At 48.6% G+C, this 26,676-nt stretch overlaps 1 protein-coding gene across 1 annotated transcript in view; it reads right to left on the reverse strand.

Moving 5' to 3' along the window:
• Positions 1 to 26,676, reverse strand: part of KDM2B (lysine demethylase 2B) — a 113,125-nt gene that overhangs the window by 81,015 nt on the left and 5,434 nt on the right. Inside the window, exons 4-6 of the mRNA XM_045534877.1 lie at positions 26,033 to 26,079; positions 6,402 to 6,580; positions 5,982 to 6,088 (exon numbers count right to left, since the gene is read on the reverse strand). Of these exons, the coding sequence (XP_045390833.1) occupies positions 5,982 to 6,088; positions 6,402 to 6,580; positions 26,033 to 26,079 (333 nt within the window). The remainder of the gene's footprint in view (positions 1 to 5,981; positions 6,089 to 6,401; positions 6,581 to 26,032; positions 26,080 to 26,676) is intronic.

Below are 26,676 nucleotides of genomic sequence, written 5' to 3' on the forward strand. Positions count from 1 at the left end.
ACGGGGCGGCCACTTGGGGACCCCCGTGCCCCCGTTTTCCGGGAGCGTGGACGCCGCTCTGCAGCTGGGGTGACGACCCAGCAAAGCCACCTTCCTTACATGTGCCCCTCCAGGCACAGCTACCGAAAGGACCAGTGCTAGGGGATAGGGCTAGTGCCAGAGCCCGAGTATGGCAGCCAAGAGAGGGATGCAGCTCTGACCCTAGGGCCAACTAGCTGTGCGACCTTGGGCAACTTACTTCCCCTCTCTGAGACGTTTCCTCCTCCCTCCTAACGGCCAGGTGGTGTCCTTAAATTCACCCCTGCATTCTGAGATGCTCTTTTGCAGCCCCTTCCCCTACATGCCCGCTTAGTAGCTGTGTAAACCCTACATCATAGGATTATTGTGGGAATTCGTTGAGATAAATACACATGAACCCAAAACTATTAATATGATACTTAGATTATTTAATCCAAACTTCACAACAGCCCTAGAAAGTCATTCCCAGCATTGCCCCCATTTTTCAGATAAGAAAGCTGAGGCTCAGAGGTACAGTTACTCACTCTGGTCACTAGCCCAGCAAGTGGCAATGCTTACCCAGGCAGCCTTGCTCCCAGCGTCTCGGCCTTTCTCTGCAGGTCTACCTGGCAAATCCCAACTCTAAGAAGCAGTGTCTAGAGGTTACAGCCAAACCTCAACCACTGACTTCCTGCTGAAGGAGGTGATCCAGCTCAAATCAGAAGTTCCACCCTCCAGGTCACCAGGGCCACCGCCCTGCCCTCCCCTCCCACCCGGCCCCCACACCCTCCCCCCAAACCACAAGGAGGCAGGAGATGGTTATACAGTCTCTGCAGGGGCAGAATCAAGCTTCTCCATTCGTTGGCCAAACCCCATCCACTGGGGCTACCCATCAATATTAGTAGGTTCTAATAATGAAATGCTAATAATAATAGCCATTTACATGCATGATCTCGTGTCACCCTTAGAACAACCTGATCATCCCATTTTAGGGAAGTGATTTCAAGGTAGTCAATGCCCGGGGCCACCGTGTTGCTTCTTGATGTCATTCATGGTACAGCCTCCCACGTGGCCTGCCCAGGAGGTTAGACTGACTATAAACTCTTTGAAACCGGTTGGATTTTTTTTAGCATGTGTATGTTTCCCTATTTTAAAGAAAACTAACAACATTGGGAATATTTTCTATCTTGGATTTGAGCACCAGTCATTGAGCAGGTGTCCTTGAGCAAGAAGTTTGTCACACTTTAAAAAATGGATGTAGGGGCCAGGCATGGTGGCTCACGCCTGTAATTCTAGCACTCTGGGAGGCCGAGGCAGGAGGATCACATGAGGCCAGGAATTCGAGATCAGCCTGAGCAAGAGCGAGACCCTATCCCTACAAAAAAACAGAAAAATTAGCCAGGCGTGGTGACGCGCACCTATAGTCCCAGCTACTTGGGAGGCTGAGGCAGGAGGATCGCTTGAGCCCAGGAGTTGGAGATTACAGTGAGCTATGACGATACCACTGCACTCTAGCCCAGGTGACAGAGTGAGACCCTGTCTCAAAAAAAAACAAAAAGTGGGGTTAAATGCGCTAGGAGTGAAAAAGACAGCCCAGACAGCTGGACCAGGATATCCACAAAAGAATTTTTTTTTTAGTAACAAACGCCTCACCTCCTCGATAGCAGGGACTATAGCCGATTCATCTGTGTAAGTGCAGCACCCAGCAACAACCCAATAATTATTCTTCTCAGCTTTGTGACATTGGACTGGTCTTCCTTTCTGGAACTCAGCATCCCACTAGTCAGGGGCCTCTAACTGGTGTCCTCATGAATCAAACCAGGCCCCAGATGTGCTTGGTGTGACCTGCACCTTTTTTTTTATTTTAGGGGAATTTCTAAAGGCCTGCCTCTCCAGTTAACCACAGCCCCAACAGCCCCTACTACCTTACACTCACCCATTACCTGCATTGAACCACTATGATCTTCAGTTTCCTTGTCTGTAAAATGGGGATATTAGCGCTTGTCTCCAGCATTAATAAAGGCCTGAAGATGCTTTTGAGCTTCTTCACTGTTTGTCAGACCATAGCAGATCATTATACCAGCAAACCTCATTTCTGCAAACCCTGTGCGTTATAGGATCAAATGAGAAGGGGGCAGTCTTGCTAATCTCTTTCTCGAAAAGTATTACAATAGCCAGGGATCCTAAGCAAAAAGGTAAGCCCATGTCATAGACCTGGGGAATCATGGAGGCTTTTAAACATGTCCACAAATTCTTTGATAGTCCTCCCTTCAAGAAGTAGAGCTAAATCCCCCTCCCCTTCAGTATGGCTGGACTTAGTGACTCACTTTTAATTAACAGACTACGGCAGAAGCAAACAGTGCGTGACTTTCAAAATTAGGTCGTGAAAGGCACTGGGGCTTCCACTTTCGTCTTTCTTGAACCACTCACTCTGGGGAACCCACTACCATGTCATGAGGCCACTCAAGCAGCCCTACAGAGAGGTCCACATGGCGAAGAACTGAGGCCTCCTGTCAACAGCCAAGTAGGGGCGCCATCTTGGAAGCAGATCCTCCTGCCCCAGTTGAGCCTTCAGGTGATGACAGCTCAGGCCTGTGTTGACACAACCTCATAAGAGACCCTGATTTAGAATCGCCCAGCTGAACCATTCCCGGATTCCTGACCTACAGAAACTATGAAATAATGTCTGTTGTTTAAGCTGCTAAAAATTTTTTCAAGCTGTGAAATTTTAGGGTAATCATCATGCAGCAATAAACAACTAATAAGAGAGTACTCCAAATAATTGTCACTGTATAGTTATAAGAAATTTTCTAAGACAAATAGTTCTGCATATCCAACAAAGATGCACCATTTGGTCAATAGTCACTCAACCCAACCCCCTTTGTCCTGCATTATGTTTTTTTGTAACACTTGTATCACCTCCTAAATCATTTTATTCCCTTTTTTGCTTGCCTGTTTTTTTCTCCCCACAACATAGGCTCCAGGAGAATGGGGACTTTGCTTTATTCACTCAAGTCCCACCCACTTCTACTCCACTTAGAATAATGTCTTGCACATAAGATAACTACTAGGTTAACACACTCTTTACAAATCTTCTGTCTCACATGAACTCCCTCCACTCTTGTCACCATCCATGGCCTTAGGTATCTCAATCAAAAACCAGTAAGGTTCCTAAACTCATCAAAACTGAACAGCATAAATCCTGGAGCCAGGGAGATAGCAGTAGTGTGTCTGTATCCCTTCCCTCTTCCCTGCTGCAGTTCAGGTGGGCTGTCGGCCGTCTCCACTCCCAAGGGGCTCCAGCATGGAAGCTCTGTGATTTTTTGAAACAGTGTCATTTTAATTAAATTCCACAGAACCATTGTGCAGTCCCAGAGGCCTTCCTCGTGGTGGGATTTTTACCTTGCTTATTACCTGATATCAGCATTCTTTTCGGCCGAACAAATGGACTATTTCTAAGGATGATAATTTCCTTCCTAGCAAGGTTCAAATCCTGTAACAAATTCCCACGGCCACTGATGGGGTCTGTAAATCTCTTTGCCACACAATCCAACCAATGCATCAAAGACATGTGGTCTTAGGAAACTAGGAGTGTGTGAGCCTCTGTTTTTGGTAATTAGATACTAGGATCCTAAAATAGTAATATATTAATAGAGCTTACTATTTAAAGGTATCTTTCAATAAAGTGAAGAATATAGTGACTATCTCAGGGAGGCAAGGTAGGCATTAATTAAGTAAGTGAAAGCCATGTCACCCAATGCTATTTTACCTTCCTAAATACACGTCCAACTGGACCGTCCCTCCTCTCCTCTCCCTGCCCTGTCATCCCCTCTTCTAGACCAGGTCCCCTCATATCTGCTCAGCCCCAAGTCCTTCCATCCACACAGCGGCAGGAGCATTTGCGAGGCGCAACCTGATCACATCTCTCTCCACTTAAAATCTCAGAGAGGGTTGCGACTGTCCTTAGGGGAAATGCGGACCTTCACCTGGGCCCCATTCAGCCTGGCCCACCCAACACCCACCATGCTCCCACTACCTCAGCTCCAGCCCCACTAGCCTTACTTCTGCAGGTCGCCCTGCCCCTCCCTGCCATCCTAGGAAAGCTCTTCCCAGTCCTCTGCACCTAGGTAACCCCCTTCACTCTTCAGACCCCAGCTCGGACACCTTCCCTGACCTCCCTGCCCGGGTGAATCCCCTGCCCCGGTAGCAGCTCCGCAGCACTGCCGGCCTCATCGCAGCCGTGGGTCTCCATCTGTTTCTGTGATCACTGGAGTTATCTCCGTCTCCCCCACAGACTGTAAGCTCCACAAGGGCAGGAACCTCACCTGGTTCTCTCCCCCGTACCCCTGGTACACAGCACCCGTCAGATGCTCGAGACATAGCTGCTAAATGAACGAATGAGTGAATCAATGAGCCATCACCTGCCTCTAGCTAATCCTTGAGTCCCACAGCCCTTCTTGGAGCTCACGATTCCTTCAATACCCTTTGCATTTCTCTTCCGTCTCCTCTGTCATTTTAAAGCCCAGGTTGAATGTCTCCTCCAGGAAGCCTTCCTGATGACGCCAGCCAAATAGGATTCATCCTGTCCGCGTCACCCTCCCAGCACTAGAGGCGGACCTCAGCCCTTGTGCTACATGGCACATTCTCCAGAGAGTAGGGGCTTTTAGGCTTGTTCATTGTTTTACTTCCCCATCCCAGGGGCTCTGTAAATTTTGCTGCCATCAGATGGGAACACAATGGAATTGAAAACAAGCCTTGCCCCCTCCCCACCTCGAGCCCAGTCTTCGCCTTTGACACAGCCCCAATCTAAGGCGTGTAAGGAGCTTCAGCTTGGAGGGGAGGAAAAATGCCTACCAAGTAATTAAAGAAAGAGAGCGAGAGTGCTTGAGAGCAAAACCTGGAGCAGCCCAAGGGCCAGCACGCTGGCTTCCCTTACAAAGCCTGGCACGCAGTCTGCACTCACTGTGCCCTGAATGAAGGGCTGAGTGGATGAAAAGTTCACAGCCTTGAAGCTCCTGGGGGCATTCCTGGCAGCAGGGCTGAGAGGAGAGACGCTAATTGATTCAGGCCGCCAGCCAGCACGCCAGCTCTTCTAGGAAGCCCAGAGCCGCAGCCCTGCCTGGGATGGCCAGTGTCTCCTTCCCCTTTTAGAGAGGGAAACACAGAGGCCTGAGCCGGCGGGAGCCCCAGAGGTGAGTGACTACCTCCTCCCCAGACGTCTGTTACTCAAGTCCTTGAACGTGGAGGGGCTCTCAGGTGCCTCTGCTAGGGCTAAACAATCAGTCTTAGGACTTCCTGGTCACGCTACTATGTGTTCTGATGTCTCTGCTATTAGACCACAATTACCATCCCAGCCCAGTGCCAACATCCTGCTCAGAAGGCACCATCTAAGGTACGTCTGGTGACTAAGAGGCCCCTGGGCTTTGTCTGGGAAAGGCTCTTCTGGGTCAGAGCTCCCAGGTCTCAACACCAAGGAACAAAGGAACACCAAACCCTTCCCCATCACTCACCAAAACCAAAGTGTCCAATGTGGGCAGATGCCCCTGAAATGCCCACTTTCGGAACACACCGTCACACGCAGGGAGGAGGAGCCACACGTGTGACGAGCACGCACAATCGCGTGCCTACACGACACATGCACACAGCGACGTCTCCCATCACTCCTGCGCAGATCCCGTCCCCGCAGGGGAGCTGGCAGGGAGGCCACAGGGCCACGTACATGGAGAGTCCAGCCCCAGAGCAGAAGTCAGCGTCCCTGCTTTCCAAAGAAGCAAGGTGCCAACCTGCCCACACCAAGGGCCCCCATCCCTCACGTCCCAGCTGTGTCCCCACAGGGCGAAGTCCTTCCATTCTGAAGGGGAACGGCTGCAAAGGGACATTCAAACCTCTGCCGATGGCCAGGAGCCCCCCTTTCTGCCTCCCCAAGTTTGGGGTCACCCCTCCCAGCTCTCCCTTCCCACCCCACCCCAACCAAGCGGTCTTACTTCTTCACTTTCGGGTACTTCATCTCTGCGATGGCATTCGTGGCTTCTGTCTGCTTTTCCTTCAGATGCTGGGGCCACATGTTGTCCACCCAGTCCACCAGGTCTACCTGAAAGCCACACCACCGTCAGGGCTTCGTTCTCCACCACCAGGCCAGAAGCAAACACCCCCCTTTGCCCTGGGGAGCCTCTGGGTCTACACCCTTCAGCTGAGCCCCCTCTCCAAGCCCACCCCTTCGTCCTGCTCAGCCTGCACTGCGGCCAAAACCTTGTGCCCAATGTCCCCAACCCAGGGAATCAGCCTTGGCCACGCCCACACTGGCCACGCCCACCCAACAGCCACGCCCTTCGCCAGGTACAGGCAGGAAGGCTGGACAGATGAGGTGGAAGGTGCCAGGGGAGGGGACCGCGGCCAGGGCCTACCACAGTCGGACGCTTGACTAAGTGCTCCAGCTTGGTGTGGCTGAACTCGAGGCTGATGACGTTGTACAGCTTGTCCCGCTGAGCCTCGGGCGTCTCGTAGTAACGCACGAACTGGGACATGCTCATCTCCGTGCCCTTCTGGGTGTTCACATCCATCACGTCCACCAACCGCCGGCTCCCTGCGGGCAGAACCACATGCCGGTCGCTCCTGCCAGCTTAGGACCCCAGATCCTACGTGGGAGCCCCTCATAAAACAAAACCTTCCTCCAGGGTTCCCCATAGCCTGCACCCCTATTCCATGTCTGCTCAACTACCTCCTCCCGTCGGCTTTCCTTGTGGGATCTGTCTCCAACCTGCCTGCTTCCCTCCACCACCGTGGACTCCCTTCTAGTCTAAGATGGCCTGAGAGCTTCCTAAAAGGGTCTCGGGACTACCTCCTCCTACTCGCCCTCCACACTGTGGCCAGGGTGAGCTTTCTAAAACAGAGGCCTGACCATGGACACTCCTCTCTCTGCTTACAACCTTCAATGGCTCCCCGTTGCCTTTGCACAGCACTCAAAGCCTTTCTGTTTATTCATAGCACTAGGAGAGTACTTATCTCAGCAGAAAATTAGCTGTTTAGTCGTCTCCCTCCCTAGATGGTGACACCAGCAAAGTGACTTGGTGTCTCTGAACCTCCCTGTGTTCATCTTGCTAACTCTTCTGATAGGTAGTTGTGGAGACTAAATCACATGATGACTTGGCACAGTGTCTGGCACATAAACGAATGGGTGCCCTGTTACTCCCTAGTGCTAATCACAGTTCCTAAATACTGTCCTTCTTCGTCTTTCTCGTCTTTCTCCCTACTATTCTATAAGCACTGTGAGGGCAGGAGTCTCATCTGCCCTGCTCACTAACTGTACACCAAGTACCTAGAATCAAGCTTGGCACACACTAGGAGCTCAGTAAATATCTGCAGAATTAATAATGAAATGTTGGATGTCCTGTCAGCATGTGACATAAGACTTCATCCATGAATGACAGCTGAACAGAAGAGAGTAAGAGTGCGTGCCCCCAGCACCCCGAATCGGGCAAATCCAGCCTTTCGTGTCAGCAGAGAAGTCTGCCTCTCACGGCTGGCTGGAGAGAAGGGAACGAACCCTGGACGAGGAGACAGGGACCTTCTGTGCTAGCCCTAGAGCTCCCACTCATCCACAAACCATCAAGGAAACCACGACCCTTTCTGGGACTGCTCCCTCATCTGTAAGGTGGGAATAATAGTGTCCCTGGACCTCCAGCCAAGCTGGAAGGCACGACTAAAGCTAAGTGAAGTGCTCTCAAAGGGAAGACAGCACACAGAGTGGACTGCCACGCGCACGGCGATGTGTTCTCAAAGCTGATGCCTCCTGTGTGTTAGGACTCAGAGTAAGCATCAGAACTGCAATGGGAAGCCACCCCCCCCCCCCCCGGGGACAGAAAGACCTCAATGACCCCTCAGCTCAGTGGCACATAGATGGCCCAGGGATATTCAAAAATATATAAACAAAACAAAACAAAAAGAAGCCAGTGACTACATTGTTCACAGCTACCTCAAAAGGTTATGGGTAAACCAAGCAGGGTCAGCAAATGACAGCCCAGGGGCCAAACCAGCCTGTTTTTATCTGGCCCACAAGCTAACAATGGTTTTTACATTTTTTTAATGGAGGGGGAACATTAAAAGAAGACTATTTCGTGATGTGAAAACCATATGAAATTCAAATTCCCAGGTCTGTATATAAAGTTTTCTTGGTGCCTGGCCAACCTCACTGGGTTACATGTTGCCCAGGGCTGGCTCCGTGCTACAACGTGCTATGACGGCAGAGCTAAGTAGCTGCGACAGAGACAGAATGGGCCACGAAGCCTGAAATATTTACTCTCTGGCTCTTTACAAAGAAAGCGTGCCAGCCCTTGAGCTAGACAAAACTCTCATGGCACTAGGATGCTGATATGGGTAGTAGTCCCATCCCGTTCACAGAACCCATCCTATAATGGCCCACGGTCAATATTTGTTGAATAAATAAACACATCACCTTTCCCAACATAGGAACTGAATAATAAAAGTAACTCCTTAAGTGCGTAGGAGAACTCAGGTGTTATTATCTTTTGGGTTACAGATCTAATTGTCACAACCCTGGGAAAGCGATGTAAGACTGTCCCTGTTTTACAAATGAGGAGACCAAGGCCCAGAGATAAAGTGACTGGTTCAAGGGTTCAAGTCCCCCAGAACACACTCTTCCTATCAGTGATACCATTTACTGAGCACGTCAGCACAGGCGAGCTCTCAGCACAGCTCATCTCATCTTAAGTTCATCATGGTCTCAGCTGGGAAGAAGAACTTCAATTATACCCATTTGGCAGATGAGACACTGAGCCGTGGACAACAAAGGTGCCCGGGAATCCCCAGGTAGCGAGTGGCAGAGCTGGGATTTGAAGCCAATTCAATCCAGTGCCGGAGCCCAGGTTCTTACGTCATCCCCTGAAGACTGAATCTTGATCACATGCTAAGGTTGAAAAGTGATCCCAGACTTCAGTGGCTGGCTCCCACCCCACGGATCCCGGGAAGCAGAGCCAGGGGAGAACCGCTTTGCTTTTGCGTCGGGAGTGCAGATCCACCAGGGGGCATCCCTGACTTTTGCTGGGTATTCTTTCTGGCCTTGATCTTGGCAGCGCTGGCTCCTTCCTCACCAAAGGGCGCCCGGAACAGGTGGGCTCCGCTCAGGCATTCTGGGAGGCCCACCTGGCAGAGAACCTGCTGTCAGAGCCCCAGCCCCTCACTCCTCTCAAGCCAGCCTCCCACCTCCACTCACTTCTGCTCCCTAACCTTGCTCAAGGTCATGTCTGCAAAGCTCCCTGTGCAAGGAGGTCTACTGGGCAGCCAGGAGGTGGGGTCAAGAGCACTAAAGTCACAGCCCCAGAGTCACGCAAGTTTGACTTGACTCAGCTGCCCCTGTCAACACAACGTTAAAACTTCGGTGCCTCAGGCCTCCTGACTTCTCTGAATATCAGTTTTCCCATCTGTAATGTGGGGACAAAAATCGTAGCCAGGCCAGGGGCTGTCCTGAGACTTAAATGAGTTCATGTACTTCACACCCACATAAAGTGCCCACAGACAGGTAGAGTTAGCTGGTTGGCCGGTTTCATCTGAAGTGACAGGTGGAGAAAGGGAGGAGGGGGAAGTTTAGGGACTTGCCTAATGTCACAGCCAGTTAATCTCTGCCAGCCAGTCCCAATGGACTGACCACTGAGGATCCTAAAACATAACCAGGATGCTAACGGGCGTGAGGTTTTTGTGGGGAGCGATGAAAATGTTCTAAAGCTGACAGTTGTAAAGGTTGCACAGCTCTGTGAATATACTAAAAACCGGTGAAGTGTACACATTAAATGGGTGAATTGTGTGGTATGTGAGTTATAGCTCAATAAAATTGTTTAAAAAAATGGAGCTTCCCAGAGGTTGCAAGTAATCTAGAGGTGTTTTCAAATAAATGTATATACCTTGTACATATCATGACACTTGCCCTTTGTAAGATATTTTACGCAACATCTGTATACCCTCATTTGACTCCATGTATACATAACCCTCTCACATGCACAAATACACTAATCCACAAGTTATCATTTTCAGTCTTAGTCCAAATGTGGACCAAAAAAAAAAAAATCATCTGGTATTCATTAGGTACTCAAATATTTGATAAATGCAAGAATAAATGACAAATTCTATTTTGTGAAAAAAGGAACACAGGTTTAAAATAATCAGTTTAACAGTATCATTCAGTTATGAGGATGTAGTAATTTGCTAAATTGTAGCTTAGCACCCCTGAAAATGTTATTTATTTTGCATGTGTCAAGGTATCAAAAAATAAAACTCGTCTGGGAAAAATATTTTCATAATTAGAAACATAAGTAAGTACATAAAAATTTTAATTAAAAAGGAAAAAACAGTTGTGAGATTAGCTGACGTGACCCGTATTGAGTGGTGGATGCACAGAAGCTGGCTCCCTCCACCCCGACCCCCGGGCCCAACCTCACTTCCCTCTACTCTGCTCACAGGTTTTGGCCACCTACCCACCCACCTCGAGGGGCACTGGGCATTGAATTGCATTCCCCAAAAAGATACGCTCAAGTCCTAACCCCTGGTCCCTATGAATTCACCCTTATTTGGAAAAAGGGTCTTTGCTGCTATGATAGAGCTAAGATAAAGTCATACTGGATTAGGGTGGGTCAAAATCCTAATCCCTTATAAAACAAGGGAAATTCCGACACACACAGAAGGAAGACAGTCACGTGAAGACCCAGGCAGAGGCCAGAGTGCCGCACCTCCAGGCCCAGGACTGCTGAGCACTGTCAGCAAGCACCAGAGCTCAGCAAGCACCAGACGCTGGGGGAGGCAGGAAGGAGCCTGCAGAGGGAGCCTGCCCTGCAGACACCTTGAAATTGGACTTCTGGCCTGCAGAACTCTGGGAGAATCAACTTCTGTGGTTTCAAGCCACCCACTTTGTGGTACTTTGTTATGCAGCCTAGGAAGCGAATCCAAGAGCTGATGAGACAATTACCGGGTAAACCTACATGCTCCAAATACATAGGCAGGGAAGGGCCGTCGCGCCCGGACAGAACCTGGTACTAGCTGGTCACGGGGCAGACACCCTCCGTAACTAAACCGCATAGTTCGCCTAGTGGCTTCACAAAGAGAAAAATGTCATGCACCTCACACCACTTCTTTCTAAATACTGTATTTCTTTGTTGCTTGTTTCTTGTCTTTTTCCCCCACACTAGATGTGCTATGAGGACAGGAGCTTTGTCCATCTTGCTCACTACTCTGTCCCCAAGTTTCTGGAACAGAGTCTGGCACACACTAAGCGCTCACTAAATCTTTGTTGAATGAATAAATGAGTGTCATTATTTACTTTTATACCCTGTCTGGCATACAACATATGACTTCACATATAAACAGCAGCTGAATTGAAGAAAAGACCTGGGGCATCTAGGGTGGGTGTGGGAAGCCGTGCCCACAGCAGAGAAGATGAACTCTGCTCGCGGAAGACACCCGGGAGTCCTGGGCAGGCAGGAGCTCCAGCCTGGGGACAACGTGACGGGAACACAGAAGGACGGGTGAGTGTGGGGAAGGCCCGTGTTTACTGTTTTGCGCACTAACCAGGCTTCCCAACACCCCCGTTGCCCTTCCCGGGCTCCCATGCACCCCCTGCCCTCTGCTCCTTTGCAGCTTTCCATGTCACAGAAGCCACTCAGAACCAGCACTGGGAGACTCCTGGCCAGGCCAAGGTCCCCAGCTGACCCCAGCTGACCCCACCTCGGCCTGCCCCGCCCTCTGATGAAAGGGAGTCAGGACTTGGAGAGTCTTCACTCCGCCACATTCCTTCTCTCCTTCCCAAAACCAGGGTAGGGCTGTGGGGAACAGCTGGGGCCAGAGGCAGAGGGGGGAGGGTGCAGGGTGGAGGCCCGAGGGGGAGAGGCCGAGTGACTGTATTAGGAACTGACTGTATTAGGAATGGAAGGTTGGGACGCCTGGCTCTAAGAATAGCTTCCTTGGTATGCTGGGACCTCTGTCCAGCTCCCCAGGTGTCCTGGAAGGGGTGGGTGTGGGAGGGGAGGGAGGAGGAGGGGAAGCCAGTTCTGCTGGGAGCCTGGGCTCCATGGCCCTGGTCTCCAGGGAAACACAAACGCACCAGGAACCTTTAAGGCAACACTGCGGGGTCCAGCACCCAGCAGGCAGTGAATGGGACGCACAGGCATGACAGTACACTTCCAGGGAGACAGGTTGATATTGGTAGAGTGATCCACTGGCTTTGAAGTTGGACACATCTGGGGTAAGGACCAGCTCTGAAGCAAACAGCAGACAAGGGGAAGTTTCTCTCCACAGATACATTCCGCCCAGTAAGTGACAAAAGAATGACAGAATTAGACCATCACCACCTTGCAGCCACTGATGAACCAAGGGAGCTAGACAGTGAGCACCGATGGCTGCCAACATCAGAGAGAATGAGAGAGACGACCCGAGCTAGGTGCCTCCCGACGGAAAAATAGGATACCAACGATGAAGTAGGCTTGCCAGAAATCGTGAATGGATGACTAATGAACGAATGAATGTGCGTGTGTAGGGAGAGAGACACACCTTGAATCTGGTCAACTATCTACATTCAACCACCAATTTACAGGAACTACGGAGGAAGGAGGGACACGTTAACGCCAAGGGAATGCCATTGGAAAATCCAGAAGATAGAAGACTCTACAGGTTAAACAACGCAACTTCTTGGAGGAGATGGAGGGAGAACCCAGAGAGTAAGAGAGATTTGAAAGTCATCTCAACCTATCACACTGTATGGACCGTAATTACATTCTCATACAACTGTCCAAAAAAAAAAAAGACCAGCACAGTGGCTCACACCTATAATCCCAGCACTCTGGGAGGCTGAGGCAGGAGGGAGGATCCCTTGAAGCCAGGAGTTTGAGACCAGCCTGGGCAACAAATTGAGACCCAGTTGCTACAAAAAACAGAAAAAAAAAGTAACCTGGCCTGGGGATATGCACTTGTGGTCCCAGCTACTTTGGGGAGGCGGAGGCAGGAGGATTGCTCGAGCCCAGGAGTTCAAGGCTGCAGTGAGCTATGACCCTGCCACTCTACTCCAGCCTGGGTGACAGAGCAAAACCCTGTCTCTAGAAAAACAAAAATTTTTTTAAAGTAACATTTATGATATATATGAAACAACTGCAAATTTGACCAATGAATGTGAATATTTAGTAATTTTAAGGAGTTGTTTCTAAAAGACTAGGTGTGATCATGGTATTGTGATTACGTTTTTAAAAATTCCTTCTCACTGAGAACTATATACTGAAGACTTTGTGGATGGAGTGGTATGATGTCTATATGTGCTTCAACTATTGCAGGAGAGGAGGAAGCAGAAGGGGACACGATGGGACAGCGCTGACCATACATTGGTGGCGGGGCCAGGTGCGAGGTACAAGGGCGTTCATTTCACTTTCTGTTGACCCTTGTTAATATTCTTTAAATTCTCTATAATAAAAAGCCTAAAAACAAAATAATCCCAGCTCTGTAACTCACTAGCTCCATGGCTTAAGGAACCCACTTAACCTTTCTAGACATGGAGGGTATTTGTAAAATGGACCCGTTAATGTTGCGCTTAATACAATATCTGGCACACGGCAGGGTCTGAACCGCACGTAGCCACTGGCCACAGAGCAGGTCTGGGGCTGTGGACAGAACCATGAATAGAGGCGAGGAGGTGTCCCCTCAGACAGAAAGGGACAGGGAGCTCTTCCTCCCCTGCATGTGGACTTCTCAGGCACCCAAACTTTAACGACCACCCAGCGCAGGCCCATCTGGGCTCTTTTATTATCCCATGAAGAACCAGGCGGGAGGCTGGGGTACCCGACTTCTTCCTACACTTGACGGCCCTCAGGAACCACAGAATGAACCTCGGGGGCCTCAAGGGCACCCGGGACAGTGACAAGAGCCCTGGACTGAGCTCTAGTCCCGGCAACCCCGACTGACTCTTCCCTAGGCTTCAGTTGCCTTGCGTGTAAAGGCAGGAAGAAGCTGACTTTATACTTCTTTTTTTCTTTGCCACAGAACTCTTTCTTCCACAGAAGCTTTGGCAAGAGCCAAATACGCAAATAAAAACAAGCAGCCTGGGCTGCAGCAGGAGGCAGGGGGTGCTCAGAATTCAGACCCGGATTCCTGGGATTTCCTTTTGAAAACCACCGGGTGAGGACATTTTTAGGTCCTTTCCCAGGGCTAACACACTGATTTAGCCTAGTTCCCCTGAATACTCAGATCAGTTCCCTTAAGTGTGACCTGGGGGCATGTTGGGGGTAGGGGAGAAGACCCAGAGGGTTGACCAAGGAGTCAGCGGGTACACCGAGGGCCTGCCAGTCCCTTTCGGCCTGAGCTGGGAGATTAAGAACTCACGGTCCATCGTCTCAGGTTCCCGGTCTGATCTGCCACAGAGGCAAAGGGGGCCTGGGCTTGGGGGCCCGGTCTCAGAGCAAGAGGGTCAGCACCAGGGAGGTGGCAAGTGCCCCAAAGGGACAGAAGGAACAGATCGGTGCCAAGAACGGAATGCAGCCCTCCAAACTTTTAGGAGCAGCCACCCCTAGAGCAGGTGACAGGGACAAGCTGCCCTTTGGAACCCACGAGAGATCCACCCCACTGGAGCTCTCAGGCCCCCGAAGTCAATGGGTTACACGAGAAACTTTCCGCGTGGGAGCGGTGCCTGCAGTTCCTAAGTAGGCCAACCGCCTCCTCCCTCCCTCTCCCTCCTCCCTCCCGGTCTCATCCCTGCTCTGGGCTCCCGGACTGCACACGCTTCCAACAGATTCCAGCTGCGGAAATTAATCCGTGGCCCCGTGGCCCTTGCTTTGAAGGCGCCATCCGTCAGCCCCAAGAGCCGTGGGCACGGGGCCAGGAAGAGGCTGCCTAAAGTCACCTTGAAGGCTGATGCGAAGCACACGTAAACAGTCAGCACCCCAAACTCCCCCTGAGCGAGCCCTGCTCTCCGGAAGGTGCACAGAACTGTTCCACCTCACAGTTCTGGAACCTTCTCTATCATCCAGTTACTAGACTGGTTTCTTATTCTGCTCCTTGGGCGCATCTCCTCATCCTCCTCTCAGAGGCAGCATTTATTAGCAAGAGTGCTGGCCCTGGGTTCGAATCCCACTCTACTCCACTATTTCTAGAAATAGGCCTTGGGTATACCTCTAAACCTCTCTGGGCCTCAGTTTCCTCATTGTTAAAATAGTGAACATAGGACCAGTCGTACTGACCTGACACAAATTTTTTTTTTTTTTTTTTCGAGGCAGGGTCTCACTCTTGTCATCTAGGCTGGAGTGCAGTGGCATGAACATAGTTCATTGTAACCTCAAATTCCTGGGCTCTAGCGATCCTCCCACTTCAGCCTCCGGAGTAACTATTACAGGTATGTGCCACCACACCCAGTTAATCTTTTTTGTTTGTTTGTTTGTTTGTTTGTAGAGAAAGGGTCTTGCTCTGTGTCCCAGGCTGGAGTGCAGTGGCCTGATCAAAGCTCACTGTAACTTCCAACTCCTGGGCTCAAGTGATCTTCCTACCACAGCCTCCCAAATAGGTGGGACTACAAGTATCTAACACCACGCCCAGTTATTTTTTTTATTTTATTGTAGAGACAGGGTCTCACTAGGCTGCTCAGGCTGGTCTCAAACTCCTGCCTGGCCTCAAGTGATCCTCCCACATGGGCCTCCCAAAGTGCTGGGATTACAGGTGTGGGCCACCTCACCCAGGCTTGACACAATTATGAAAAGCACTTTGTAAACTTAGAAGCAGAGGTCCTCTTGGGGACATGGCCCCAAACTGAGGGTGCAAGAGTGTCGGCAAGGGGAAGGCCCAAGGCCGGGAGTCATGGCACAACATGGGGCAAGTCTCTCCCCAGATCTAGGCCTCAGGTTCCTCCTTGCCAAGGCCCCCAGGTTGTCCCTGAGCACTAATACCTTCTGGTTCCTCATCTTTGTACCTTTTAAAATTATCCCCAGGACCATCCTCTGTGCTCTAGGCTCAAGACCCTGGCACGCACAGGATGGGCCTAAGACTAACAAATCTAGGCTAAAACCAATCAGGCCAGAAAAATCAGAAAAGATACCCAAGCCAACACGAACAAGGACGTCTGGAGTATGAGACACCCAGAGTCAGCCACAGGACTGTGCAGAACAAGTTAACAGAACAAGCTATGGTCAGACCGACACGGGCTAAATCTCAGCTCTTCCACACACTGGCTATCTGACCACGGATAAGCAACTGAGCCCAAGTTTGGACATCTATAAAATGGGCACAGTGATAAATAGGGTTTTAGGTGGATCAGACAAAATAATATAGGAGAGGTCCCTGGGTCATAATAAGAATTTAGTGAACAGCAGCTAATGCTGTTATTTATGTTTCAAGGAGCTACCCACAGGAACAGTGATTCATATTAGGAAGAACAGTGGGCAGGAGCGAGTATAGTTCCCCTAGGCTCCTAAAACAATTAAGATTTTGATTTAAGAGCACTAGCTTTCCAGGAACAGGGAAATAGAACAAATCAGTGAGGTGGATGAAGAGAAAACGTACCAGAGAGCATAACTGACACCCTCCTCATGCGGGGCCTGTGACCCTCAGCTCCTTCCCAGCATTTCTCCCATCCATGGACTAACCAGGCCCGGCCCTGCTCAGCTTGTGAGATCAGACAGGAGCAGACATGTTCAGGATAGTGTGGCCACAGCTGGAGACCTCCCTCCTTGCATTTCTATCTGTCCTGCCAGTTGGATGATGCCTCCCCGACCTGCCTGTCCAACCCTGACTTCTCTCCTGGGCTCATGTTCAGTGTGGCCAGAACTGAACACGTCTATATCCACCCCCAACCCAAGTTGCTTTTCCTCTGGGGATCTATTATTAAGAGAAGTTTCATCTTCCCCAATCACTGAAATTCGAACCCACATCTGAATCTGATGTACTATCTGGGCAACTCAAAAGTCACTTTTCTCCAGGCCTCAGTTTTTCCCATCTGTGAAATGGGAAAGTAGGACTAGAAGAACTCTTAAGACCCCTTCCCGGGTTTAAAATTTTAAAAGTCTGTGATTTTAAACTAACGTTTAAAAGGTCTGGTGACAAGTCAGCCACCTTTGATTTCCAAGGAGTGAGAACTTACTCTTTCCCTTAAACATAGCCCATAAAGGGCAGAACTCGTGTCTCCTGAGTCTCCTTAATGCACACCCAGCACAGCTGTGAGGGAAGGATCAGCGGAGGAGGAGGAGGAGGAAAAGGAGGAGGAAGCCGTGACTTGGGTTTTGGAAACACCCAAAGCTGGGATCAGTCCTGGTATCACTCAGTGTGGTTTATTCCCTCTGAGCCTCAGATCCCCCACCTAAAAAAGTGGACAAGGCCGGGTGCGGTGGCTCACGCCTGTAATCCCAGCACTCTGGGAGGCCGAGGCCGGTGGATCGCTCGAGGTCAGGAGTTCGAGACCAGCCTGAGCAAGAGCGAGAACCCGTCTCTACTAAAAAAAAAATAGAAAGAAATTATCTGGCCAACTAAAATACATATATAGAAAAAAAAATTAGCCAGGCATGGTGGCGCATGCCTGTAGTCCCAGCTACTCAGGAGGCTGAGGCAGTAGCATCGCTTAAGCCCAGGAGTTTTGAGGTTGCTGTAAGCTAGGCTGACGCCATGGCACTCTAGCCCAGGCAACAGACCTGCTTCATAGGATTATTGGTGAGGACAAAGTGATGTCATATGGTAAACATTCAATAAAAGATAGGTGGTTATTACTATGATTGTATGAATAAATGAATACTGAATGAACTAATTTATCATTAAGATTTTTCAAGAAAAGGGGCCAAAGAAAGCCATTAGTTGGCCTGTATATCCTTATTAGAGAGAAATCCAATAAAGACATAATATGCAAGACTCCAGAGCCACGGGCAACCCATCCCTCAATGACATCAGTATGGACAGTGAGTGGGGACCCAGCACGTTATGGCTACCTTTGGCCAGGGTTAAAGCACCTTCAGAAGCCAACAGAATTCTCTCTTTCTCAGACCCCTTATCCCTTCAACCCCCAATCCCTAGATGTAAAAATATCCCAATATTCTTGGTGAAGTATCCAGGACACAGACCCTGGGGGGTATAAGGGAGGGACAGCATCACCCAACTCCACCCCCAACCTTAGGTCCCTAATTGGTCTGATGGAAAAACCTAGTTCTGAGTCCACATTCTGCAAATGTGCCACCACGTAATGCTGGCAAGGGGCCAAAAGTCCCTGGAGTTCCAATTCCTCATGAAACAGAAGTAAGAACAACTTCCTTTGGCAACCACCACCAAAATAACCGATTCAGGCAAGAATCAACAATAGATGTTAAATCCGTGGGGTGAAAGGTTATTGAGGAACAGGTTACTTACAGTGGCAAAGCACCTCCCAAAGATTACGTATTAGTAACAAACGGAAAAAGGCACAATGGACCAATCTATTAAGAACGGATAACCACCTTAACAAAATGATCAAGCTTAACCATTATTGGGTGCCCATAATGGGGCCCAGTAACAGCATGTGCCTCCTCATGACATGCTGTCATACACCAGCAGTCCCCAATCTTTTTGGCACCAGGGACCGGTTTCATAGAAGACAATTTTTCCACAGACGGGGGTGGGGGGGGGTGGGAGGCGGAGCTCAGGCAGTGATGAAAGTGACGGGGAGCAGCTGTAAATACAGATGTTCTGGGCTACCCCCCACCACTCCCAGTTCCTAAGTTTTATGGAAGACAACTTTTCCACAGATGGTAGAGTGGGGAGGTGGTTGTTGGGGAGAGAGGTGGGAGGGGAGGCAGCAGGGTGGAAGGCAGGGCTCTGCAGCCTCATGCACTGAGAAAGACACAGCATCACCTGTATAATCTTCCTGCCAAACACATGTACCTGAATGGACTCATAGGAAAGCAGTCACACAAACCCCAATCAAAGGACATCTGCAGAACAATGGGATTAGTCATTTCAAAAATGTTTAACTCATACTCCTCCTGCCAAAAAAAAAAAAGGCTCAGGGAAATTCTTTTGGGGGATGGTGATAAAATAGACATGGTAATAAATTCAATTTGAGATCTTTACTTACATGCTGGATCAAAAGCTAAAGGAAAATAACAGTTATAAGGACATTTTTGGGACAAATGGGAAACTGTATATTACATATTAATATTGTATCTATGTTAAATTTCCCGGGTGTAGTTGATAATTTTACTGAGATTTTGCAGGAGAATGCCCTTCTTTCTTAGGAGATACCTGTTGCAGTATTTAGGGGTGATGGGCCATGATTTCTGCCGAAAATTCAAATGGTTCAGCAAAATGTATATGTTGTTTGTGGGGAACTTGGAGGGAAGTGAGGATGTATGCAGAAAAACAAATCAAATGTGGCAAAATGTTACTCTTCAATCAAGAGTGTATGTGGTTTGTTCATTGTACTATTCTTGCTATTTTCCTGTAGGTTTGAAATTTTTCAAAATAAAAAGTTGGAGGGAAAAACAACATTCTTCCTCTCTGCTTCAGAGGCTCTTGTAAGTATCAAAAGGAATAAAGGAAGTAAAAGATCTTTTAAAAGTATAATGCGAGTGGAGGTCCCAGCCAGTGCAATAAGACAAGGAAAATAAAAGGCATAAAGACTGGAAGAAATAAAACTGATATTGTAGTAGATGCCATGATTGCTTAACTTAAAATAGCAACCCCCTCAAAAATCAAATACCTAGCAATAAATCTAACAAGATAGGAAAGTCTTCTACAAAAACAACCTACAAATAAGTGGAACAATATGCCATGTTTATCGATTAGAAAACTCAATATGACAAAAAGTTCCTCAGTTAATCCATAGAATCAACAGGATTCCAATCAAAATCACAGCAGGGTTTTGAAAAATATTGACAAGCTGATTCTACAATTCATATGGAAATGCAAAGGGTGATAAGAGAAGGCAATCTTGAAAAAGAACAAGAGCTGGAGGGTTTTGTCACATACCCAGTCCTATTATAAAGTTAAGTAAGACAGCATAGCACTGGCTGCAGGACAAACTGACCAGTGGAGCAGACAAGAGCATCCAGAAACAGACCTGCACAAATGCGGTCACCTGATTTACGACAAAACAGCACTTCAGTGCCATGGGGAGAGGGCATTTTTTAAATAATGGTGCTGGGTCAACTGGATATCCATACAGGGGAAAAGTAAAAAGGATCTTGACCTTGATCTCCCACCAAACACAAAAATCAATTCCAGATGAACTACAGATCTAAATGTGAGAGTTCAAACAATAAAGCTTTTTGAGAAAAACATATGAAAATCTGCATGACCTTAGAAGTAGGCAAAAGTGTCATAAGCAAGACATAAAAAGAACTAATGGACCACGTAGAGCTGAATAGTCTGTGTTAAATTAAGAACTTCTGTTCATTCAAAGACGCCTTTTTAGGAGTGTGAAGACAACCCACAAAGTGGGTGAAGATTTTTGGAATATATATATCCAGCAAAGGACTCATATTCAGAATATATAAAGAACTTTTATGTCATGGGCTAAATTGTGTCCCTCCAAAAATTTATATATTGAAGTCCTAACCTCCAGTACCTCAGAATGTATCCGTATTCGGAGATAAAGCCTTAAAGAGATAATTCAGTGAAAATGAAGTCTTTAGGGTGGGCCCTCATCCAGTGTGACTGGTGTCCTTATAAGAGGAGTTTAGGACAGAGATACATACAGAAGGAAAACTATGTGAAGACAGGGAGAAGACAGCCATATATATGCCAAGGAGAGAGATCTCTGAAGAAACCCAATCTGCCGACATCTTGATTTTGGCTTTCATTCTTTCTTTCTTTCTTTCTTTTTTTTTTTTTTAAAGACAAGATTTCCCTCTGTCGCCTGGGTAGAGTGCATTGGCACCATCATAGCTCACAGCAACCTCAAACTCCTGGATTCAAGCAATCCTCCTGCCTTGGTCTCCCAAGTAGCTGGGATTACAGGTACGTGCTACCACGTCCAGCTAATTTTTTTATTTTTGTAGAGATGGGGTCTTGCTATGTTGCTCAGGCTGGTCTTAAATTCCTGGCCTCAAACAATCCTCCCACCTTGGCCTCCCAAACTGCTGGGATTACAGGCGTGAGCCACCATGCCCACCCAATTTTGGATTTCTTAACACCAGAATTGTGAGAAAATAAATTTCTGTTGCTGAAACCCCGTGGTCTGTGGTACTTTGTTATGGCAGCCCTAGCAAACTAACACACCCTACGATCAACAAGAGACAACCCTTTAAAATAATGGGGAAAAGACCTGATCAGACATTTCACAGAAGAGGATAGTCAAACAGCCACCAAACATATGAAATAGAGTTCCGTTTCATTAGCCCTTAGAGAAACATCAACTAAAGGCACAATGAGATACAACTATACTCCTACCAGCATTAGAGTGTGGCTGAAACGAAAAGAATGAAAACACCAACAACTGGTGAGGATATGGAACCAGACCAACCCCTTGGGACAACTATTTGACAGTCTGGACTAAACCCGAACACATATGCATCCTCCATGACCCAAGGAATTCCACTCTTAAGTATATGCCCAACAGAAATGCACCCATATGTTCACCAAAAGTCATGTTCTACAATGTTCAAAGCAGTACTCTGCAGATAGCCTTGAACTGGCAGCTACCCAAGTGCCCATCAACAGTAGAATGATAAATTATAAAATATTCACAGAATGGAAACTATATAACACTGAAAATAAATCTACAAACACACACAACAAACAACATGGATGAATCTCATAAACATAGAGTTGAATCAAAGAAGCCAAAAGCAAAGGAGGACATTCTGCATGATTCCACCAACATAAAGATGAAAACAGGCAAAATTCAGTCATGCTGTTGTAAGTCAGGGCAACCAACAGTGGAGGGCAGTGACCAGATGGGAACACGAGGGGGATGCTGGGGTGCTGGTTACCCTGATGTGTTCGCTTTGTTAAAATTAATCGAGCTATGGCTGGGCATGGTGGCTGATGCCTGTAATCTTAGCACTCTGGGAGGCCAAGGTGGGAGGATCACTTGAGGTCAGGAGTTCAAGACCAGTCTGAGCAAAAGCGAAACCCTGTCTCTGCTAAAAATAGAAAAAATTAGGTGGGCATGGTAGTCCCAGCTACTGGGGAGGCTGAGGGCTTAGGAGGATCACTTGAGCCCAGGAGTTTGAGGCTGCAGTGAGCTACGATGACACCACAGCACTCTAGCCAGGGAGACAGAGTGAGACCTTGACTCAAAAAAAAAAAAAAAATTAATTGAGCTATATAGTTACAATGTGTGCACTCTATATGCATATTGTACTTTAACAAAAAGGTTTTTTTAAGTGTACAGTATTACAGAAACGGAAAACGCCCTTTTTAAAAAAAAGCAGGGAGCTAAGAACAGACTGCTGATGGAAAAAAGTCCGACTTCAGGACATTAGAGAAGAGTCTGTAGCCCCAAGTTGTGGCCTGAACCGCTGACCATGCAGCAGCCCCCTTCTCAAACAGCCACCCGGCAAGACGCACTGCCTGGGGCAGGGGCAAGAGGCTGGAAGGCAGAGGCTGGGACCCTGCACTGACCGGAAGGGCTGGCCCAGCCTCCCCCCAACACTGCTCTCCAAAGCAGAACTGCCCACTGCTGTTAGGGGCATGTTTATGTCACCCAGCAACCCTGGAGAATCGCTCCTTCCCCACTTCCAGTCCACGTGGTTCTGCCGGGCTGACCCAGCCTGGCTTAGGGCTACGCTAAGGCTTCAGAGCCAGTCGGGAGACATTTGATGGAATGACCGAGGGTTTGGGATGGGAGCAGGTAGGACGGAAGCCTGGAGCTGCTGGCTTCCCTCTTTATCACCACGCCGGGAGGAGCCTGCCCCAGACCGAAGCAGAAAGGAGAAACAGAGCTGACTTCTACAGCTCATTTTTGAGCATCTAGATCTGCATGTGCCCAGAGGCTACACCCTGAACTTGTTACCTCAGCCAGTGAATTTCCTTCTGCTTAGGCCAGCTTGAGTTACATTTGTCACTTAGGTCACTTACGACAAATGTGCCCTATCACCACTCTCTGGAAGCCTGTGTGAGGCTCAGATACCAAAATGGGCATGGTAATTCTCCATGCTGACTGCCATCACGGGCACCCCTCTGAGGCACCGTGGACTATACCTCCAAAGACACATTTTTTTTTTTTTTTTTTTTTTGAGACAAGGTCTCACTCTGTTGCCCAGGTTGGAGTGCAGTGGCGTCACCATAGCTCACTCTCCTCAAACTCCTGGGCTCAAGCAATCCTCCTGCCTTAGGCTCCCAAATAGCTGGGACTACAGGTATACACCACCAGACCTGGCTAATTTTTCTATTTTTTGTAGAGATGGTTGATCTCTTGCTCTTGCTCAGGCTGGCCTTAAGCGATCCTCCTGCCTCAGCCTCCCAAAGTGCTAGGATTACAGGAGTGAGCCACCACGCCCAACACTTTAGTATTCATCATTCCATTTGATCATCATAGAAATGGGGGTAGGCATAACTGTTCCTGCTTCCCTCGCCACCCTAGACTATTCCAGAGCTGGTAAGGACATCGGGACCGTCTAACTGGATGGTAGAAATGAGTCTGTAGCCCCTTTGGCTTCCAGGTTGAGAAGACGGAGGCCCAAGGCAGGAAGAGACAGCCTAGCCATAACCGGAGCCTCAGAAACCTGCAAAAGGCTTGAGAGTATCTCAAAAGGGCCTGGGGACCAACAGTATTTAGGAAAGCGGTAAACTGTAATGTGGCCTGAACCCCAGATTTGAGGTTTGGCTTTAATCATTGCCCATATCCTTCTGTTATAATAAATGATCAGGGCCATTTATTGAGCTCTCCTCATCTGGCATAATGCTAAGATTCCTTCATTCATATTCTTATATAATCCCTCTCTGGGCAGATTCTGTTCTTAGCTCCATTTTGCACGTGAAGAGACGGAGGCTTAGGCGGGTTAAGTAGCTCGTGGAGTTGGGCCTCAAACCAAAGTTGTCCAACAGCAAAGGTGGGGCCAGGTTTGAGGCACCAGGCCAAGTTGCCTGTGCCAAGACTTGATTTAAAGGGTGCACTGTCCCATCTTCTGTCTCTTGCTGGAATAGTCTGTCTCCTTCTACTCTGGTGTTCACTTCCTTCAGCATTTCTAGAATACAGCTTTAAAAAAAAAATCCATTCCCGGAGCAAGCAACGCCTTCTCCAATTAACTGAGACCCTTTCATCAGTCCTCAGCACCATCTCCTTACAGCCAATGGGTTCTCCCCTTTTTGTGTACCTGTTAACACACTTTTAGGTCAATTATTCTGGCTGGATCATCTGACACACCCAGGGGCCAGCTGCCTTCATCCTCTACCCAGCAAAAGCCATCAGAGTGGGCTTTCATAAACCTTCGATCAGATCATGCCACTTCACACCCACTAGCACAGCTATCATCAAAACGACAGACAACAAGTGCTGGCGAGGATGTAGAGAAACCAGAACCCTCATGTGCTGCTGATGGGAGTATAAAACGGTCCAGCTGCTTTTGAAAACACTCCAGGAGTTCCTTAGGAAGTTAAACAGAGACCATGTGATCCAGCAATGCCACTCCTAAGCATATACCCACGGGAAATGAAAATGTATGTTCGCACAAGAACCTGCACATGAACATTCATAGCAACATTATTCGTAACAGCCCAAAAGTACAAACAACCAAAATGTCCATCAACAAATGTTGTCCAAAAACAAATGTTTCTGGATAAACAAAATGTGGTCTATTCATACGGTGGAATATTATTCAGCCAATACAAAGGAATGAAGTACTGATAACATGCCACAACATGTATGAACCTTGAAAACACTACAAATGATAGACGCCAGACACAAAGGACCACATATTACATGGTTTCACTTATATGAAATGTCCAGAACGGGCAATGGGTCCACAGTGGCAAAAACCACATTAGTGGCCACCAGGGAACAGAGGGAGGAGGAAATTGAGAGGTACATGGTCTACTGTGGGGTGATAGAAATGTTCTGGAATTAGATAATGGTGGTGGATTGTACAACGTTGTGAATAAACTAAACCACTGAATTGTATACTTTAAATTGGTTAAATGGTGAATTTTATAGTATGTGAATTTTAATCTCAATTTTAAAAAATGTTTTAAACTCCTCCTCCCAAGAAAATAATCTGATCACATAGGGACCCCCCCCACCCCACTATGGTTTCTCCTCCCAGTAGGAGCCAAACCCAATGCCCCACCAGGCCCTACGAGGCCCTGCCGGCTGGGCCCTGCGCCTCCTCCATCTCTCCTGCTGCTTTTGCCCTCACTCAGTTCCTCCACACGCCATCCCATCACTCTGCTTTACTCTCCACAGCCCTTATCGCCATGGGAAAGACGGATAGTTTTAAAAACAGTTTACTTCTGTACTGTCCGTGGCTCCAGCCAAGAGCGCAGGGATCTTGTCTTTCTGGTTCACAGCTATGAACTTGCCCACCACGTAGGCAAACCTTTTTCTGGAAACAATGGATTTCCTGAACAACTGCCTGTGAGATCTGAAATGCCACCTGCTACCTGGCCAAGAATCTGGAGCGCTCAGTCATCCACCACACTCCGCAGGTGCTCAGGGAGTTTGTGTGCATTTGCTCAGAGCTCCGTGGCGAGCCCTGCCCTGGGCCTGTCTAGAACCCTGAGGAAGCAGGAGGAATAAAATTCCTCCCCCTCAAAAGTCTTTCAGGGGTCACAAAGCACCCAGTGTTTACCCAGCAACCCACAAACAAAACACGAAGGAGAGGTGTAAGGTTGTGCTGCTGACACCTAAGCTGGAGCTAGGGTCCAAATTGGCCTCATAAAACCGTCCTGGCAAACGCCCTCTGATACAGGTTCTTATGACTTTGCAATCTGACCTGTTCTCCAGAATGAGACGGTTGCAGCTCACACCTGCTCCTGCCTCCTCCCATGGGGACTCTCTTTCCAGAGGCAATTAAAAGTCTAAACAGGCAGGTGGTGAAGGCCTCTTTCCCCTTCCTCTCTCCTCCTCCCTACTTCAGCATCTCTGAGCCACACACAGCCAGCAACTTACCCACTAGGAGTTTGACATCTCGGACTGTGAAGTCAGGGTCAGGCATCCTGGAAAAATGGGGCACAGATCTTTGGTGAGAAGCCAGAAACAATAGAGCTAGACCCCACCCTGGGCCCACTGTGCACCCCATTTTCTGGGCAAACCTGAAGCATAGTGTCAAGGGTAAGGGCTGGAGCTGGGCATTCAAACACCTGCTTTCTTTTAGGGTAGGGAGCCCTCTCTGTGTCTCTTTCTCCCTCTAGAAAATACCCTCCTTAGGCCGGGCATGGTGAGGCACGCCTGTAATCATAGCACTCTGGGAGGCCGAGGCGGGAGGATCACTCAAGGTCAGGAGTTCAACACCAGCCTGAGCAAGAGCCGAGACCCCGTCTCTACTAAAAATAGAAAGAAATTAGGTAGACAACTAAAAATATATAGAAAAAATTAGCTGGGCGTGGTGGTGCATGCCTGTAGTTCCAGCTACTCGGGAGGCTGAGGCAGAAGGATTGCTTGAGCCCAGGAGTTTGAGGTTGCTGTGAGCTAGGCTGATGTCACTGCACTCTAGCCCGGGCAACAGAGGGAGACTCTATCTCAAAAAAAAAAAAAAGAAAGAAAATACCCTCCTTAAAAAGTTGGATGGGAAGCGGGGGGATGGGGGGACCCCT

This window comes from Lemur catta, chromosome 21, assembly GCF_020740605.2.
Source record: "Lemur catta isolate mLemCat1 chromosome 21, mLemCat1.pri, whole genome shotgun sequence".
In the NCBI taxonomy this organism is placed as follows: Eukaryota; Metazoa; Chordata; class Mammalia; order Primates; family Lemuridae; genus Lemur; species Lemur catta.